Raw genomic sequence first — 21508 nt, forward strand, 5'->3', positions numbered from 1 at the left:
CATCTCCTATCTGGGGATTATAAGAACTCCTGGGGTCTAGGTCATGTAGGATGTTAGGGTCTAGTATGAAGAGATTTTGAGAATATCCCTCTAATTCTGAATTAGGAAACTAAGCTTCCCAAAGAATGAACCTAAGTCTCGGACCCAAAATGGCTTTACAAAATCATCTACGCTGGGAATAATCTGTTGACAGCACAAAAGTAAATCCCTAGGTGTAGTCTAATTGGGGTCAAAATCCTATCTTTGGACCAAATTTCAAAACTGTCTGAGTCGTGGTTATTCTATTTGTTTGTCCTATTCAGTGTTTTTTGTAATATGTACATTTCTCACCACTGTAAGGATTTAAGGAAAGATGGAATAAAATTCAAAGGCAAGTGAAGTATTCTTTCCTTCAGAGTAGATGGGGAGAGTATGTCGCTGTCCTCCATGAGTTGTAGAGAATGCTACAGAATCCAAGCCAAATCAAGTCATTCTTTTTTTGTTTTTGTTTTACAAGAAAATTTCAATCTTCAATAAGAATTGATTCTGGAACTTTGGAGAAAATATTCTAAAAGGTTTCTGAATCAAAGGGAATATTTCAACTATGATATATGTAAGAGTAAAAGTAAAAGAAAATATACTGAGAAGAATGAATAAACTAAAAACATAAAGTGCATGAAAGGAATGCAACAAAAACTAAAATTCTTGTAAGTCATTGTTTGAGACTTAAAATTCCTCTACAATCTATAAGAACTTTCTAACACTGTAGTTAAGCAACATTTTAGCAACTTCAGGAAATAAACAGAAACACAAAGATAATAGGCAATAATGTGAAAATGATAAGAAAAAGAAAACTGAGGATTACAGATCAAGTCATATACAGTTTTTACAGAGTAAACAATATTTATGACTTATTCCTCAAGATTCACACATTTTTCATTTCCAGAGGTTAAATACTCAGAGAAGTGTCAATATATCATTTAAAACTTGCTACTAAAGATTAAAATTTAAAAACAGTTCATACCCTGTGCTTAGAAGTAGGTAGGTTGACATCGAGGAAAGAAGAATGCTGAACAATCGATCAAAGAGAATCAGAGGACTCAGCAGAGGCATGACGAAGGAAGAGGCTGCAGTAAAACAAATTTGGGTAGTGTTAGTATGAGGGGCACAGTGTATGTGAGTTTAAAGCAGTGAATAATCTATTATCATTTAGAGCATCTACTGTTAACATCATACTCAGTGAAAAACTGAAAGCTTTTTCTCTAAGATCAGGAACAAAACAAGGGTGTCCATTCTCATCACTCTTACTCAACATAGTACTGAAAGCCCAACCTAGAGCAATTAGGCAAAAGAAAGGAAGAAGTAAAACTGACGCTATTTACAGATGATACTATAATATGTACAGAAAATCCTAAAGACTGAACAAAAAAACTGCTGGTACTAATTAATGAATTCAGTAAAGTTGCAAGATATAAACTCAAGATACAGTAATCAGTTGTGTTTCTATGCACTAACCACAAGACATCTAAAAAAAATGGGGTCAAATAAATATCTCTATTTGTAAATTACATGGTCAGATACTTGGAAAATACTGAAGAGTCAGTGGTAAACCTAACCCAAGAAATGAAACAATTCAGTACAGAAGTAGGATATAAAAATTAACATGCAAAAATCAGTAGCAACTTACACTCAAGTAAAAATTAGAAGGTACAATGAGAAAAGCCCATTTACAATTTCAACAAAAAAGATAAAATACTTAGGAATATACTTAACAAGAAGTATTCAAAGCCAATATAAAGAAAACTATAAAGACTACTTTTAGAGGCACAAAGGTAGACTTGAATAAGTGGAAAGACATCCCTTGTTTTTGGTTAGAATGTCTCAACATTTCTCATGGTAAATATGTAAGTTTCCCAAAGTTAACTGGCTATATTCTTCAAAAATGTCAATGTCATAAAAGACAAAGAAAGGGAAAATGCCATAAAGGACATTATTAGGGCAACTGAAAAATTAATATAAGGATGGTAGAATAGATAAAAATATTGAATACAGTGTTTAAAAAAATTTACTCATACATACACTCATAATCACAGATGAGGGAAGAGAACGTGACATGGAGGATGACTTTTGGTAATTCTGGTAAATTTCTGTTTTTAAAACCCTTTTAGAAGTTTTAGATGCTTAAAACTGAGGTACAATGATATGTACACAAATTCTGTTTTCTTTGCTTCTCTTCTTCACTGCAGTTTATCCCAAGGTAGGCAAGAAAACTAAGGCGTTGAACCAGGCTACACTGTAAAGAAATGAGGTTATGAGATGAGCAAGAGCAGGGCTGCTACTTATGAGACCTGATCTCCTGTTTATCATTTGCCTTATATTGTTTACATGCTGGTGTGTGCTCTATATGACTGCATATTTATGAAGTCATGCAGTAAAACAAAAAGATTTCCTTTTTTAATATTACTGTTTCCATTCACAATTTTTGGATTTTCTGTGGATTTGAAAACTAACATGTCATATGAGAGATCACTACATATAGTTACCTCACTAGAAATTAGCCCCACCAAACAGCCCTGTAGAATTAACTCCAGGAGGGTGGGGATTTGTTCTATATCATTCTCAGGGAACAGAACAGTGCCAGAACATGCTACAAACTGCACACAATTGATTAGAATGAAACAACAGTCTCTGATACTGTCATGCAGAATGATTGTAAATAGTAACTTTATTAATCAAAATAATTTGAAAGGGAAGGCCTACATAATTCCTGTAATGAAATGAAGCTTACATGGTGAAAATAAAAGTCATATAAACAAGAGCATTTATTATTCAAGAATAACTTCCACTTACACACTGACCAGGGTGTTTGGAAATGAACAAATTAAAATTTTAGAAGATACATGTCTATTTCCTATTGTAATTTTAAGCCTCTGCTTGAATTTTAAGAGCAATCCAAGGAAAAACACTCTTATCTCTTAATCCTTTTTTTTAACGTAAAGCTCCACCTAGGGCAAAGAAAGATCTTCTTCATTTTAAATGATGAACAACAAAAATCACTTTTAAAATGTAAAGGTTAAATTGCATATCACACCATTCACTGGCATTACAAACTTTTTTTTAAAATGAAAAACCTGGACTTAAAGTTTGCTCCTGTTTTCTAGCTGGAAGGAAAAGCTAAGTACTCACATGACATTTGTTTGCTCCACATGCACATTCTTCAAGTACTATAGAGGAATATGTTTTGAAACATATAACTGGCTTTATAAAATGTGTAATGTTATTAGGAGGCAACTAATCAATGTTATTTCCAGCAAGAGAAATACAGATAAAATTTAACTGCTGCGTTAAGAACTGAGAATTTATGAACTGACATGAAATTTCTGCATAGGAATCTCTTCACAAAATCTTCTTCTCGCTTGGAATCATATTTATTTTTATTAGGCGTAAATAAATATACAGCCTTATTATCAAGTCATAAATATTCCATCAAGTAATTCTTATTAACACATGAATGCTCACCAAAGTTCTAATTTTCTGTCAAATTCCATTGAGATAGAAATAATAGCTGGTAATTATTATTTTCCTGCAACAAAATTATTTCTTTCAATAACAACAATACAGATGTGACTTGATGTAAAGTTATCTCATTTGGTTTGATTGACCTCTTACCTAATATCATCCAGCTAGCAGTCTGATTAAGCAGAGGCAGTCCTTGTTTCTTGAGGAGACTCTTATGGGTGCCATACACAACACACATGGAAAGCACCATGCTCACCATCTGAAAACAAACAGAACACGCAAATAAAAGACAAGGTGGTGAGACACTAATTTACATATTAGAAAGAATACTTAGGAAAGTGCTTGAACAAAGTGCTTGAATCTGGCCTAAATGCTACTGAAATTGGAACAGCTCACCTTCTTGTGGCCAAGACCAAGACTCAGAATTCTTGTAGAAGCATGAAATGAGGCATTTTATACTTTCAGGAGTATTTTAGCATTCATTATCACACTGTTTCTATTTAGAAATATTTGTTATTAATCCTGAAGGTTTCTTAAATCATGGAAACGCAGAGGGTGAAATGTATACAGCTTAGCATACAGGGCTGAGTGTCTCCCACCTCTGGCCCTTGCTCATGGTCATATTTATTTATTCATTCAAAACATATTTGTGGACTGAATATTCACTGGTACTGGGAATGCAAGGGATACAATATTCTTCAGGGAATATATATAATGTTGAGTTGGTAAACTATGGCTTATGGGCTGATGCCTGTTTTTAGAAACATAGTCATTCCTGTTCATTTATGTGTTGTCTATAGCTCCCTTTGCCCTACAATAGTAAAGCTGAATTGAACAGACTCCATGTGGCCCATAAGCCTAAAACATTAATTTAGTTAGTTAGTTCTAGGTGACTTTCCTCCCATTTATTCTGATGCCTAAAATATTTCTAATCTGGCTCTTTAGAAAAATGTTTGCTGACCCCCGAGTTAGTGGATTAATAGCCAATCTAAGAAATGTGCTACAGTATGGCTGTGAACAACCTAATTTCACTTAGAGATCAGATTAGCAACCTGATCACCAAATCATAAAGATATACGTAATTTACTCTTATATTTTTAGTGAACTAAGAAGGAAAATATGCTGTCAGTAAATCTATGACACAAACCTAGGATCCTTTCAATTGTAAGACACATTCTCATTTCAGATACGTTAAAATGTGAAAAGACACAAATCTTGGAATCAAAAGAAAATATATGGCACACAGTAGAGGAATTAATGCAAATTAATAATGTAAAAAGGAATTTTGTAACAGATTTACCTTATACTTAGGGGTATTTTTACAAAGTCCGTAAGAATTTTAATATGGTATTCTTTGCTCTTATAGAATGAGATTCAGAAATATATGCCCCTGTTAAAGTACTCATTACAGGTGAATTTTGTCAAAGCCTCTCTGGGTTTAGCATAAAGTCAGGCAGTATACCATTCAAAATGAAAAGATATGTTCCAGTATCTTGATAGGGTCTTTGACAAAAATATTTCTTCTCTTTGTAAACATTCTTTGTTGTTCTCCAAGAATGAATGAACACCTTCAAAGTATTGTATATTTTTATCTTAGAGGATTCTTGGAAATACTATTATCCCAGCTTTGTTCTGAGTAAATTTTTTGAGAAGACTCATGAATTTTCTTTTTAATCAGTGTTCTAGATGTGGTTTGTTTTTTATTGTTTAAAAGGAAAAAGAAGCGTTTTCCCCTCTTATCTACAAAAATGCTATCATGTTACAGAATAAAACATTACATAATCTTTCACAACCCTATTAGATATTATCTCTACTTTATAGATTAAATACAAACAGACTGAAGTTCTGTTACTGAAAATCACACGTCTAGGACACAGCATAACTGGGAATTGACTCAATTTGGAAACGTCAAGTACAAAGTTCTTTTCACCACACCAAAGCTACCAACCAAGGTAAAGTTCATTTTCTTCTAGGACGTCGTCTGAGTCTTACACAGGCTATTCTTCATATAAACATACTCAGTGGCTACTTTCACTTCAAAGAAGCTTACTTTTTTCCTAATCCAAATGAGGACCATACAGACTCTCAGTCCAGAGGAGGCCTTTTTCAGCTCAACTTCTTGTTAATACTGATGCCTCTGACACCTCCTTAAATCCTGCTCTTTAGGCATTTTGGGAGGTAGGGGTGGGATAGGCGGGGAGGAGGAGGACTTCCTGTTGATCTTTTTGCTATTTCATACCTTTCAGAGCATGTATCTTAAACAAAAAACTTCCTTTTCAGCTGGCAGGTACTGAGTAATAAAAAACTTGATTGTGTCTTAAGAACAAGATAAATCAAACAAAACCATAAAATACATTTTAACATATCATTAGTAGAATGTAGTATTAAAAATCTGTAACTGACCTGTAATAGGTGTAACACCAGCTCTTCATTTACAAAACTATCTTTTCTTTTTATGACAGATGTTACAACAAACAGGGAAAGTAGAAGAACCAGCAAGCCTGCACTCATTCTGTTTTAAAACAAAATTCACAATTTCAAATTGTCTTAAGATATTCACAGAATACATATCATATGAAAATAATAGACATTTTACTCTAATGTAAGCCTCTTAGTCATTTGGTTTAATCAAGATAAAGCAGCAAAATGAATGTACAGTTGCAATAGGAATAAAAATCTTAGGATAAAGATACTGTGGGGATGGGTTTATTTGTAACTTCTCATGGTTTTTAAAGTATCTTTATCTTATTTCTATAATTTGATTTTTTAGACTTTTATGCTTACCAACTACCAGAATTCTTAACCTGACTTTGATAAATTTACAGAAAACAGTATTAAAAAATACAAAAAATAGCTAAACAAACATATCAGTATCTACACCATACATTTTCTATGACCACTCACTCATACAAAAAGGAGGATCTACACTTTTATTCCACAAATTGTGCCTTTCTGCCATTGATCTGGGGGCCTTCCACAGCTGTTTCTGTCTAAAGGAAGGGTAAGTCAGTGGTCACAAGGGGGGCATGTAGGACAGTGGTCATGAGAGAAATAAGAAAGAGCAAGGCAGGGCTATGGGGAACGCGAAGCAGGAATTCCCAGGAAAATGCTTCTTTGTTTTTGTTTAGTTTTGATTCTTCTAATACTAGCTTTGAGAATCATGAGGGAAAAGTTATATATCCAACGTGGATTTCCATTAAAAATTATGAAATACAGCCATGTATGATTAAGATTCTTTGTTTTTGCTTTTTCTCCCCCACATTCTTTTCTTTAAAAAGGTAATTTGGTATTTTAATTCACTGGTGAATATATTTTTACTTTAGAGAACTGGGGAAACAGGAATACTACAGCCATGTTATATACATTTTTGCTCTTTCTTTATCCTTAAATGTTTCATGTATCTATCTTTGTAATTTTCTGAAGAAGGGAGGTGATGTGAGAGATTAAATGGAGAGTAGAAATTTCTCCATAACCCAGGAGGAGCCAAAATAAAGAAGTTGCAAATATAACTCCTGGGAAATCTGAATCACTGAGGAACTTAAATTAAAAAGTAATAGAAAGAAATAACATAATTTTTAAAAACATAAATTAGATTTCTCATGATTTAACAAGTTTGCTTCCTGAAGTAATCTTTACTAGAATAGGTAAGTAGCAAAATTCTATGGGGATCATTTACATAATTTCTTTTCCTTTTAGCATATGATAAGTTCTGTTCAACTATGTCAATAGTGCTTGAATTCATCTTTGCACATACTGTTTATAGTTTATAACAGCGGCAAAACATTTTCACTAACACTAATAAAGTATGGCTGAGATGGTAGTTTTAGAATTCAATGTAATTTTTTAGGCTCTGCTAATAAACTGACTTCCAAGAATAATTTCTGAGCTATTCCTATATTGTTATTCTCACAGAAATGAGATAAAATGTGTTAATTTATAGATACCACATACTTTAAAATTAACACATACTTTAAAAATATTGTTTAATCTTCCTTCAGTTAAAAAAGATACACCTTCATCTACTAAAGACTGGGTTAGAATGCTAAAAAAAATTGCTAACAGAGTTCAAAAGAAAGTAACAAAGATAATTACATGATTAGAAAATGAGAGGAAATGTTAAATGAAAAAATGACCATTTCGCTTGACAAGCACACACATACATACACACACAGAGCCAGTAGATTACGTGATAATTTAAAAGTAAAGTTAAAAGCAAAGGTAACCAATTATTTTACAGATTTACTTGGGATATACTGAGGAGAAATAAATATAACACAGCATGGAGAATTCATGTACGGTATGCAGAATCTTCTAATGGTTAAAGTGATTAAACATGGGAAAGTTGTCAAGGTACACAGTTTCCTCCCCTGGAGATCTTCATATTCAGATTAGAAGAGAATTTCATTTTTCTAAGACATTTAAAATGTGGACATGCTCAAATATAGAGATTACATCAATCATCAATGGCTTCCAGACCTTCTAATTTTGGCAACAGGACATTTTTTTCATGTGAAACCTTTTACTGATTCCCCAATATACAAAACACACAAAAGCCTCTAGACTTTTTTTTTTTTTTTTTTTTTTTGCATTTTACGTTATCACTGGCACAATTTCATCTTTTATGAAGGCCCAGAAGCATCTCCAGGGAGCTTTAATGCCTCTCAGAGCCTGGGCCAAAATTAGGACTAATGGTTTGATATCAGTATTTTAACTTCTAGTTTGTTCATGTGATTTGTAAACTCATGGCCAAGATTAGGTTCATATTTCATAGTGTTGATTGAGAAAAACAATTGCATTAAAAAGAAAGTAAGTTAAAATATTGTTCCTACACTAGAAAGATATCTGGCTTTCGTCCTACAACAGGCATCAGTGGAAACACTGCCAGGAGCAAACAGAAGAAAATCCAACTCAGTGAGGTGCTCTAAAATAAAGAAAAAAGTTATCTTTAGATAATTACGGTACAGAAAACTGTCTTCAGTGTTTCACAGACTACCTGGCTGTGAAACTAAAAGGAAAATCTAAAGTCTTACATCTGTTTACTTTAAAAAGTAATAGTTACTACTTGTGAAGGATCTGTTATGCAGTAGGCACTGTATTACGTATGATATGAGCATTATCTTATTTAATTCTCACAATAACCTCAAGAGGTAGGTTATATTATTCATGGTATTTCAGATGAGGAAACTGAGCTCAGAGGTGTTAAAGCGTAAGTGGCACCAGATCTTTGACTCGTAAATGAAAACAGACAGCCAGGATTTAAGCTTGGGTCTGCTATTTCAAAGCAAGTACTTCATTTGACTCATGTTCTACTGTATATTATGACATCTATAAGAATGCTGGCCTGCAATCATAGTCAAATGACTGAACCCAGGAGGGAAATAGTTAAAAATGCTTTGTAATTAGATTAAGACCAAAAAAAAAAAAAAAAAAAGAAAGATCAATAATCCCATTAATTGGAACATTTTGTAAGCTCTCACAGGGTGGAGACAAGCTATTTCTATCTTCTGGCTACCTCCATCAAAAAGTATCACAGTGGGAAAAAAGAAAAAAAAAGAAAAAGAAAAAGGAAAAAAAAAAGCATCCAAGTGGAAACATGACAGTACACTTTATAGAAGCACATTGTAATTAATTACCTACCTAGTTAAAGGAAGTAAGCCAGGAGGAATTATATTTTAGAATAATCTATCATGAATATACACTTTTCCAGAGAAAAACTGAGGTGGCTCAGGAACAGAAGTGGGGATGATTCCACTGACTTGAGTCCAGAGCATAGCCCCCCTGCCACCACACTGCTCTGGGCAGTTCCTCAGTGGCATTTAGATATTTGAGACTAAAGGAGTCTAGGAAGTGCTTCAGAGAAGGATGTATCGGCTCTGTGTCTCGAGTATTTCAATCACCACAAGACCAGTTCATTTTGATGGGAAAGTCTACATGAATCACGGAAACCTTAAAGTCAACCTCAGTCCTCCTGTCAAAAGGAGCAGGTTCTTTAATATAAGGACACATTCTACTCTTGTCTTAAAAAATGAACGATTCCTTAAATTAAACACATATCAAAATGAAGTCGCTATGAATCTGTCCAATGTCAAAATGAATACTTATACCTTTGCTCGAGTCCACAGTGGGGTGATAAATGGCCACCCTGCAAACACGATGAGTCCAGCTGTAAGCATATAGCGGTAGAAAAAACTGAGAACCTAGCAAGGCAATACAAAGAAGAACGGGAAAATGAGGTTATTTCAAAGGAGTTACATGTGTATGAAAGAGACCTGAAAATGTTGTCATGCGGTAAATCACTTACCAATACTTCAACTCCCAGGATAAAGAGTAACAGGTATCCAACAAAACGACTTGGAGGGAAGGTCAACAGTAATGTGACAAAGCCTTGAAGAACTGGAAATCTGTTTAACAAGATTATTTATAAGAAGATTATTTAAAACCTATAGTGAATGCAAAAAAATAGGTCTCATATAGTAAAAAAATAAAAATTTTATGCATAGAAATCAGGGAATTTTTAATTTATAGATTTTTTTAAAAACTAAGATAACTTCTAACAGATTTGTTTCAATGGCTTTACTTACCATTTTTTTTTGAAACCTAGAAATATTTTAGGAAAAATGTCATTTCTGAATTAATTTGATAATTATCATAAAAACTTGCTTGGTTTTTTAATGACAAACATTAATGACAATAAATGAGTTTTATTTGATCATAGTATAAACATAGGTACATATAATTACAGATATAATGAACCCAATCAACCCAAATGATTAAAAACTGAGAACATTTTGAAAATTCACCAAGGTTAATTATATACTGAAATCTGAACTGTCTTAATAAAATAAAGGTAAGTTCTCCTCATCCAGATAGAGAAAACCTTAACTGCACTTTTTCACTGGGTTAAATAACCTTTTTGAAACTCAATTCAAGATGTCACTAATTGTACACTAATTATAATTAAATGTGAATTCATAACCATTAAAAATATATTACATACTTGAGTACTTTTTACATTTCATCACTGGAAAAAAATTTTTAGCATTTGTAGTGCATTATTAAGTAGGCAATTATAAAAGGTCATATCATTTGGTTTATAACATCTTTCTGATTGACAACAATGGTTATATAATGTTATCAAAACTTTGAAGGTGCCATGCAGGAAAGAAAAGCTAACACCAGTCAAAATGAGAATGTTTCTTTTGTTCTCAACAGTGATCTTTTGTAAAATCATTTAGATTTTTTCTAGAAGAAAAGTGAATTTTTATCTTTTATTTTCTTTATAATCTATCAAAAAGATGAAGATAGAACACAACATACTTTCAAAATCACATTGTCCCTTAAAATTTAAACATGTGTTCTTCATAAATAGAATATTTAATAATTCAGAAGGGAATTTTGGATAAAATCTTTCATTCTAAAATTTTAAACCAGAGCAAATGAAATTAGAAAAAAATCCAGTTTAAATATGTACATCCAGCAACCCTAATCTTTTCAAATGGAGAATAGTATGTTCTTTTATCAATGGTTTGTTTTGCCTTATATTTAAAATGTTAATATTTAAAATATTTTAATATTAATTTTAATTTTTGATATTAAGAAGAGGTGGTCAACGCTGAAATTAACAGAAATCAAAATAAAAATACACATCATGTCACTGCAAACATGCTGGCCAACTCTGAAAATACCCTTATGCTGGGCTGTCATTCCCTGGTCTACTCTCAGGGTCTGGTTTGCTCAGAGGATGCTTGGATGTCCAAGACTAAGTTTAAATTCTAGATTACTGGTGCAAATACAGAAATGAACAAGATCTGCAAGGTGACCCTCGCTGCCTATGAACTTGAACCAGCCCAGTATTTTAGTGGTTTTGTTTTAAAGTGCTTGAAACGCTTATGAGAGCTCTACCTCTGATGTTTTCTATAATGGGAAGAACTCATTTTAAGTCCAATTGGTGAGGAAACACTTAAAGGCAGAACCACAGAATAAGTGATAATATCCATTAATCCCTGTATGTGCATATTACTAGATTGTATTTAATTACACACTTTCCTTCATCTAAGTTTACGTGCCAGCTAGGAAGGGAGGGGCAAAAATGCACAGCATGAAAGCTTATAAACTACTTTGTGAAGCATGAAGATACACTGGAAACTGGGATGAGACAAGTTCAAAATGCCAGTTACTCATTGGCATAGTACAATCTATATTAATCATTTAATTTTTACTCCAGATTTTCATATAAAAGATACACAAAGAAGGGAATGAGATCAATGCTACCTCAGGGCAATAAAGATGAAGTCAGAAGGGAAAACACAAAGGATGTTTATATGCAACATTGATGCTGTTACAGATGAAATGACAGGGCTCGGAGACCTGAGGTTATTAGAAGTATCTTTCACAACTTAGGCTACAGAAACTAATGCATTTTAAACACAGACTTAACTGCCGGTGAAGTGAAAAATGAGACAGCAAGATGTGTTACTTACTCTCTTAGAAACGCACACCATATGGGCAGTGGCAACAAGCAGTATACGTAGTAAGTCCAGGGACAGGCTTGAACCAGCAGGAAAAGTGCTACTAAAACGCCAATAGCTACAAAACAACATGGCAGGAGATGGCTTGGTTTCTGAAAATCAAACAAAACATTGAAAACACTCCAAACTCATGCTAACTGACAGGTTTTTAGAAGAGATTTTATGAAGAGAAGGAAATATATTACTTTCTTTCAATGGCTCTACAACTAGATGAGTAAGAACTGCATTTTAAAAAAATCTGTCATTGGAGAAGCACATTATAGAAGAAAAAGCCGGATAGCCTGGAACTGCTGCAATTAGGCAATTCTCAATTTAAAAGTGACTAAGTTTCTAATGCTTGTTTGCAAGTAACTTGTTCAGACTCCGAGCATATTTCTCCTCGGCACCGATTTTACAAATGTTGATTAAGTTCACTGACTAGCTCACAAAAGCCCATTTAATCCACAATAAACTGTGGGACCTAATCTTCATTTGGAACAATGCTTCTATCTATTCGAACTTCAACTTGACATGCGGCCCACGCTTCTCTCTCCATTGCCCAACCACAGTAGATTCATTCAGTCATATCTTCTCTTTCCAACCACCTGCCAAACAAGAAAGGAGTTCCTCAGTGTAAGTCACCAATGATGGCCCCTCCATGGGCTGGGCAAGCCCACAGGTGCTCTGGGCCAGGAGTAAAGATGCCAGGGGTCAGGGACAGAACTTCCAATAACTGGGAAACACACTTACGGAAAACTGGAATGCTAACAACAGCACAGGAGGGAAAAACAGAACTGGAGGGGTCATGTGACGTGCTCTCTTGCCTCTGTGCCTTGTTTTCTCTGTTTTCCCTTGCTTTGCTACCCAAGCTAATTAAGGTGAGAATTAAGAATTACCTTCTGGAGCAGGGCAAGTTAGGGAGGGGGAGCAAGAGTTTTTTCCTCTTTACAATTCCCCCCTACTGGCATAAAACATCACCGGAAGGGAAGTAAAGAAGCAAGGATAAACTAGGGCAGAGCTGTAAAGAGGAAGGTGAAACATAGCACAGTGATTAAGGGTTTGGAGCTACACAGATCAGAATTCAAATCCTCATTCTGTCACTTGCTCCCTGTATGATCATAAACCAAGTACAAGACTTAGATTCTGAGACTTAATTTCACCCCCACCTATAAAATGGGAATAAAATTCCATATCTATCTATCAAGGTTGGTAATGCTTAAATGAGATTATGTAAAGAGCTTATTTAACGAAGTGCCCAGAATATTACTACTGCCTCGTAAATAATGGCTGCTGGTATCACCTTTGTTTTTATTCTCTTCTCTTCTACTTCTTTGCATTAGTCCCCGAAGCCACTGCAGAGACCTATCAGTGAACAGCACTGGAATTGGAGATGGACGAGGCAGCAGTGGAGGTCCCACAGCGAGGGGATGGGAGAAGGGGTGAATCCCACACAGATAAGGACAGGCAGAGCCCCTAAAGCTGAAGGTGCCTGGGGCAGGTACTCACTATAGGAGCTAAGACTGGTTTCACATAATTTTAAGAATAGTAAAATAAAAGAAGTTTAAAAGAGTACCGAAAAAGGCACTAGAAGGATTTTCTAAAGTCAGTACAGTATCATATGATTATCTAATCCTCTGATACCTAAAGTAATAGACATTACAAAAAACACCTGCTTGTAGGAAACCAGGTCAAAAAGAATTCAGTTCAGCTGAAGTAAAAACTGAAAGGATTTTAAATAACAGGAGTGGGGAACATTCTCTACCTCATCATGAATTAACTCCCTGCCTCCCCCTGCCCTCCAAAAACACCTGTTGATAATGAACCACGAGTGTGCATTGTGATTACTCCTTTATCCAATGAACGGTTATTAAGTCTCACCCTCTATGCCATGCTTTGTACCAGGTGCTGGCCTCCAAGGAGTTTAAACCATACAAATGGAGACAGAATCACAGGGCTTGGTTTAAGGGGTTAACATTTTGAGATTTTACTAAGTAAGGAGAGAACAAGGAAAGTGTGTGGCAAAATAAGAATATTGAGTTCTAAAGCAAAGGACATCCAAACTAGCAAAAGCAAAGGAGAGGAGTACACAGAAGTCAAACACAGAGTTCAAATAAGAGCAGCTGTGGCAAATCACGTTCATAGAAAAATGAATGTTGGGGGTTTGGGGGGTTTAGCTCAGTGGCAGAGAACATGCTTAGCATGCACAAGGTCCTGGGTTCAATCTCTAGTACCACCATTACAAATCAAGTATGTTTTTAAAAAAGTGTATTAAAAAAAGAGAATGTTCACTGCAGACTTGCCTGTGATAGTGATAAATTAGAAACGACCTGTATCACGTGGAGGACACTGTCAAGTAGGAGTGACAAACTTTGGAGTCAGACGTAAATTTAATTCCAGTGTTGCCATTCCATTTGCTGTCAATTTGACTCAACCATTTATCTTGTCTGGAGCTCTGCTTTCTTGCCTGGCAGGGGAGGGTAACAGCTGCTGGGAGCTCATCTCCCACTACCTCCCAGCCCTCTACAGTCTCGCCACGTCAGTGACTTGCAGCTCTTCCAAGAAGCCATGTTACCTCACTCCTCATTTGGCATTTGCTGTTTTCTCGGCACATCTTTTTTCCTTTTTCCTATTGGGCTATCCAACTCACCTTTAAGACTTCACTTTGGCAGGAGCTTCCTCTGTGAAGCCTCCCTCCACCCGAGCTGCAAGCATCACGATCTAATACGTGCACAGCTGAAATCATCTTGCCCCCATTTGCTCTCCATGCCTCCCTTAAATTAATACTACAGACTTCTGGAAACTTATTCTTCTTCCAGAAAATACTTAATTGTGTCACTTCACTAAACTATAAACTCTTGCTAAAGAAGAATCAGAATATTTTTGCAAACAGAACCAAAGGGTTCAAAATACTTTCAATGACCTCAACTGCAATGGTCAAGTTTTAATGTGTCAGCTTGGCCAGGCTATAGCCCCTAGTTAGTTATTCAAAACACTAATCTAAGTGTTGCTGTAAAAGTGTCTGGTAGATGTGACTGAAGTCCACAATCTGATGACTTTAAGGAAGAGAGATTATCATCAACAATCGGGGGTGGGCTGATTCAATCACTTACAGGGCTTGAAGAGCTGAACGGAGGCCTCCCTGAAGAAGAAACTGCCCGTGTGGAGGGAGCTCCGGCTCCTGCAAGTCCCAGTCCACCCTCCCTGATGGCCTGACTGTGAACTCAGGACCCACCTAACGAGCCCCCACGGTCACGGAAGACAGCTCCATACACTAAATCTCTTAATACCGAGATCCTACCGGTCTGTTTCTCTGGTTTAACTCTGACGTACCAACTCTTCACTACATCAAGTCTAAACTCTGAAGCATTTGAGGCCTTTGATTCCTTCAGCCTAATCCTTATTGTCAGTATTCTTTCTTATTAGTCTCTTGAACAAACCTCCCACATTCTACTCAAACTGAACTATTTATTTTGAAGGCATCACGGTGTAGAAAGAGCATGAGTTTAAGCATCAGAATATATTAGTTCTGTCATTTAACAATGGTGTGCCCTTGAAGGAAACTATCTCTCTGAACCCAAAATCCCCCCACCCATGAGAATTATAGCCACTAAGTCTAGGGTGGTATTAAGCTTAACTGAATGACACATGTGAAACACCCAGGATAGTCCTGGAATGGTGGGGTTTAATAATTATCACTTACTAACCCAACATAAAAATACATTTCCCCAACTCTGCTGCTGTTTATACCATTCAATTCGCTCTAATTCTCATCCTCTCCCTATAGTCTGACTATTAGATTTCCACCAAGACTTTCTTTCTTTCTCCTGTTATCATCACCCTAGCTAAAGAGAGATTTCCTTTATTTAAAATGATAGTCTCTGTATCACATTCAAACACTTAACATATACTAAGGTTGTCAAACACTTAGGTTGTTGTCTTTTGTAACAGTGTTCTAGCCTGGTGACCTATACCTGATAAGGCGGTTATGTGTGTACATTTCTGACCTACTTTATTTAATTCCAAGCTCCTTGAGAGTAGAGTCTGAATTTTACATCTCTTGCTGCAGCCTACGCAGCAGCTGGCATTGTGCTGTGCACTCAGAGAAATATTTGCTGCATTAGCGAATGAATGAATACAGAACTATCAGCCATGAAATCTGCTGACACATCAATCTAAAGACATCATATCCTTTCTCAATAACACCAATCAAGATAAACACAAAAAGGCAGTGCTGGGCACTAACACTGCTCTGGACTCAAATCTCAGTCCCTTCACCTTCCAGCTGAATGGCCTTCTGCAAGGCTTCAGTTTCCTCTTTTGTACAGAGAAATTATAATGCCTACTTCCAGCACTGTTACAAGTTTAAAATGGCAAAATAAATTTCAAATACCCAGCTGAATGCCTAGATAGATCCCTTACTGAAACACATTTGTTTTTGTCTCTTTCCCTAGTACATAAGAAATTATTTCTACTCGATCCAATTTCACATACATTCAAATAGTGAAAATTACTTGGGGGAAATTATTTAAGATGCATTAAAGCACTATAAAATGGAATAAACACTACTATTCTTCCTTCCATTACAGAAAAATAAAATATAAAATGGAAAAAAGTAATCACTGGAAATATCTGCAGACTATTAATAATACACCACCCAGATACATTGCTTTTTAGAGAATTTAGATGTGGTCATAACCACTGCAGAGAATGAAGTAAAGGAAGCGGAAGCTGCATATTCTCCCTGGTAAATGACAGCAATATATTTGAAAAGACTAAAGTGTTTTAATATAGTAAAACCATGTATGTTCTGTCATATTTTCTCAGTTGTTTAAAGGATTATTCAAGAGGAGAGTTTTTTTGGCATTGAAAGTACAGTAAACTAGGGACTAATTCTTCAAATGAGGATACGTAGAAAGTTCTGGAAATCTGTACTTCAGAATTTTAGAAAGATAAAATAGGTAAGGATAATTTCAGAAAAACATGTATTACTTAAAAAAAAAAGGAATATTTGGAGTAAGTGATTTTCTTTCTTTCCAACTGCTAAACTCAATATCAGATAAAGTTAAATATATCACTTTTAAGTAGTTTTCTGACCACCTTTATTGTACAAAGATATGGAATACTTATAACATGCTAAATAATTATAAAAATAAACAGAAAATCAACAGTTAGTGACATAGGTGAATTTAAGTTATAGTTATCTTCGTAGCCTTCTTAAGTTACGGGATGGTTGTTATTGACACACCTTTTTCCAAACTAAAGAAATAAAGATCACTGAGAAAAAGACCTAATACAACAAAAGCACACAAAAGAGTTAGCTTAGTACAAAATGCACATTATACGAACTCATTACAGTTGATTTGCTTCAATTTCTTCCCTCAGTCCTAGTGATTTTACACCATCATCTGAATCTTCATTATATTTTCTGAACATACCTTGACTTCTTTACCAACACTTCTGGTAAGGTTGCAGTGAGACTTGATGATCAACAAAGAAGCGTAAGATATCCATCCCACAAAACCGAGAACAACGTTGAAGGCCAAGAAGAATCTGTCGTAAGTGTGATAATAGGACAATCCTTTCAATGAAAGATTAATCAGCTCCTTGCAAAGGGAGACCTATGGAGAAAGAAAAATGTAACTTGCAACCCAGAAAGAATAAGAAAATTTAAGTTTCAAAGGAAAGAGAATTATTAAAATTAGAGTAACTGTAAATGACAGATCAAAAACATTTTGATTATTCATGGATCTTTCTTGCAAAGCATAAGAAAAATCCCTGAATAAAATTAATTTTTAAATCTTGATAAGGACACTTTAAATGTAAACTATCCATGAGATGTGTACTGATTTTAAATGATTCATTTTGTGGAAATTATTCTCAGATGACATAAGAAGGAAATGGCTAATATAGTTTCCAAGTAACAGAGATGTCCACATTTATACCATTTGACTTTCTCATATCAGATTACCTAATTCAGCTATAAAACATTATTAAAATAGCTTAATATTTTAGAGAGGAAGGATAGTTTGCCATTATAAAATCGTAACAAAAATAAGCATGAGAAATGCATGGTATTATTTAGGCAATTTTAGAAACTGAAATAGAATTCTTTCTTTCTTTAAAATTATATGACCATTCAACAAAGAGAAAATTAATGAAAAACATAGCAGGGTAGGAGCTTGGAAAAGTCAAAGCTTCAATACGAATCATTAGACTTCTAATAGCATGAAGCTAATTCCCAATGTACAAATACGTCAACATTCTAAAAATTCTGCATAAGTAGGGTGACAGAAGCTTGGAATATACTTTCTCATTACAGAAAATGGCAATTGTTCATCTCCAGTTTTAACCTAAAAACATTTACCTATAACATGATCTGAAATAAGAGATGGATGTCCATGGCTATATCAGCTACTTAGGAAATTCAACCCTTCCTTGAGTGTTCAGGAAAGCTCCCCAGCCTGCCCACTTTGCTCTCCATCACCATCCCTGCCTCTCCCCATACCTGAAGGATCAGCTATTTACATACACAAGGTCTGCATACTTACTGCTTCATCATACTTTTTCTGTTTTATATAAGACCTTGCTTTTCTTAAAATGTTCATCTGTTTAGAATCAGAAAGCAACCTACAAAAGAAAAAAAAAAGGGTTTAGGTTTAAAATGTTTCCTCATTTCAATTACATTTCTTCCTTCCTTCCTTCCTTCTTCCTTCCTTCCTTCCTTCCTTCCTTCCTTCCTTCCTTCCTTTCCTTTCTTTCTTTCTTTTCTTTCTTTCTTTCTTTTTCTGTTTTCTTTTCTTTCTTTTTTTTGCTTGATTGAAAATAAAAGGATGGTGAAAATTGAGAAAAGAAAGAAAGAGACAAATGAACAAACTCCAAGCTAAACTGTATCACTGCTGGTTATCTGAATTCTTCCAATAAATGGCTTATAGTTAAATTTGGTTTTTCTGACTCAAAGTTTCAACTGCCAAACTCCACTCAGGACAGTCGTATAATACATCACTGACTGGCACCACTGGAAGAAATGTAATATTCTGGCTAACAAAGGTATTCTGATTAAATCAATGTAATTAATGGAACAGGAAACGAGTGGTCTGGGTTACAATGCTTAGCCCTCTTTCATGCTCATGGTAGACACAACAGACTAGATTTGTTTTGGAACTTTAAACCTCTGAGCCAGACAGGGCCTGAGAATTTTCATTATCGAAGAGATCCAGGCAGAGCTTAACCAACAATTAAAGTCAGTGAACAATTTGAACCTATCTGCTTTTTTTGTATTTATATACAAATATAAAATATATGCACATTTTTTGGTTCCCCTATTTTTCATTTCTCTTTTCACCATTTCCTTGTCTTGTTTTACCACAGTAGAAACCTTAAATATACAGGAGAAACACTCCTAATACTGCATAAGTAATTTTTAAGTAAGTACATTTAAACACAAAATTGAACATACACTGCTTGACTAGAACCTACATTCCTAAAGTGAATACCTTTACATTTTAAAAGTGTGAAAAAGTTATTTAAGGATATATTAGGTTGGATCATATGAAACTGATGTTTTTGTATGCCAAAAACTACTGAATTAAATTTTGGCAATTTCATATGGTTCAACAGATAATCACTTATCTTTTCTCTACTCGGTTTCAGCACCTTCTAAAGAGAAAAGATGGAGACTCGCAGGAAGTACACCTTTTAAGCAATGTTATTAATTTGGGTGGGGTCACAGACATCTTTCAGAATCTGAAACTCTCTCTAGAAAATAAACATAATCCAAATCTTACATATAATTTCAGAAAATTCATGAACCCCAGAAGCTCATCTACAAACCCTCTAGAGTGGTACAGAGCCCCTGGTTAAGTATCTGAGCCTACCCCAAGGGATCTCAGATTTTTCAACTCATGGGAAGCCAAACACTCAGTCAAACTGTAGTAAAAAGTCCCCACCCCTGGACTCACTGGGGTTTGGAGGAAAAGGTACCAGGAACCAAGAACACATGACAGAAAAACAAATTATTTCAAAACATTTGCCATGATCCAGTTCTCTGTCCATCAGACACCACACATTTTAGAATATCGTCCTAGAAGTCTTAAAAATGGAATCACTGGGCCAGAGAGCACAGGCATTCTTTGAAGATAAATTTTCCAGTTTCATACAACCCTTCTCGTTGAGCTCCCTCTCCTTGCTCTGATCCACTTTGATTCCTAAAATACTGATTTCATCTTCTAATGTACTTTAAATTGATATGGGTATCTTATTGTCTACTTCATTAATTCTAAACTACCCGGACTACTGACAGCTCTCTCCTCCTATTCTACTTAATTTCCCACTTATCCCAAATATATCCCCTCAGCTATAAAACAGTTAAACTCTTCATTCTTCACTGATCTTGCATTCTCATCTGAGTTATTGTTCATAAAGATCCTCCCCTCTCTGCTATCCAAAATCAAATCTTCATCATCCTTTATGGTCCACTCCAAATCTCACATCACACCATCAGCACTTTAGTGTGGTATAATGATCAATTTATTTCTCTTCAATTAAGTTTTAACCTCCATGTGGGCCATTAATTATTTCCATTAATATCAATAATACTTAGCAAGGTATAAAGCACATAAAATGAATTGATAAATCTTAACTGATTAAAATGCTATCAAAATATTACAAAACCAAAAAAGGAAGAAAAATAAAAGAATATACATTGTCATTCTTAAAGTACCTTACAATTTGCTATACTAAATAAAAAGATGAAAAAAAGGTTTGTCCAGACTAAATTACTTAAGCTAATTTGTGTTCTCAAGTGAAGACTTAAAAAAAAATGAGAGAAGAAACATTTTTAAAGAGAAATATTTGTTAATTACATTAATTACAAGTTATATATGAAATATTATGTTATATAGAGAGGACTTAGGCAAGGAAACCAGATCAGTGTAATTCATATTTTTCTAAGTGAACTGTTTTAAACCTTGGGACATGCCAAAGTTTCAAAATATGTCTGGAATTCATCAAAATGTTCCGTACAAATCTCACTATAGCATTATGACATTAAAGACTCATAAACTTGTTCCCTATGCATTTTTTGTTAGTTTTCCATAAGTTGTGAAGGGGTGCAAAATAAGTCTTAGTATCACATATTTAAAACAAAGAAGTATTATGAGAAATGAAAAGTCAAGAATACAAGGTGCAGTATTTTAAGCTCTATGTAAGAAAGACAAAATAAATAACAACAACAAAACAAGGGGGGTTGGCAAAGGAATAATCATAGGAATACCACATATACACTAAAATGAGTAAAGGGGATCTGCATGTGGCAACACGGATCATAAATCTTGAAAATCAGACAGAATGGAAAAAAAGAGAATTATTTTTTAAACTTGGTAAATTTTAAAAATAGGGCTTCAAGTATATGACACCATTTTATTTCTTAAGAAAAAAAGAGGATCCAAAGAAATATTGTAAAATGTTAACGTTTCTTAAACCTGGACTATAGGTACAAGGATTTT

At 34.7% G+C, this 21508-nt stretch overlaps 1 protein-coding gene across 3 annotated transcripts in view; it reads right to left on the reverse strand.

The window, feature by feature from the left end:
- The window catches only part of PIGN (phosphatidylinositol glycan anchor biosynthesis class N), an 88145-nt gene that overhangs the window by 32208 nt on the left and 34429 nt on the right, over positions 1-21508 (reverse strand). For all 3 annotated transcript variants that reach the window (XM_032470750.1, XM_006182787.3, XM_032470749.1), the window contains 9 exons: positions 18554-18632; positions 17441-17623; positions 11979-12118; positions 9800-9899; positions 9603-9695; positions 8328-8419; positions 5902-6010; positions 3649-3757; positions 1004-1106 (listed from right to left, as the gene is read on the reverse strand). In XM_032470750.1, coding sequence (XP_032326641.1) covers positions 1004-1106; positions 3649-3757; positions 5902-6010; positions 8328-8419; positions 9603-9695; positions 9800-9899; positions 11979-12118; positions 17441-17623; positions 18554-18632 — 1008 coding nt within the window. The remainder of the gene's footprint in view (positions 1-1003; positions 1107-3648; positions 3758-5901; positions 6011-8327; positions 8420-9602; positions 9696-9799; positions 9900-11978; positions 12119-17440; positions 17624-18553; positions 18633-21508) is intronic.

This window comes from Camelus ferus, chromosome 30 (assembly GCF_009834535.1).
Source record: "Camelus ferus isolate YT-003-E chromosome 30, BCGSAC_Cfer_1.0, whole genome shotgun sequence".
Classification (NCBI taxonomy): domain Eukaryota; kingdom Metazoa; phylum Chordata; class Mammalia; order Artiodactyla; family Camelidae; genus Camelus; species Camelus ferus.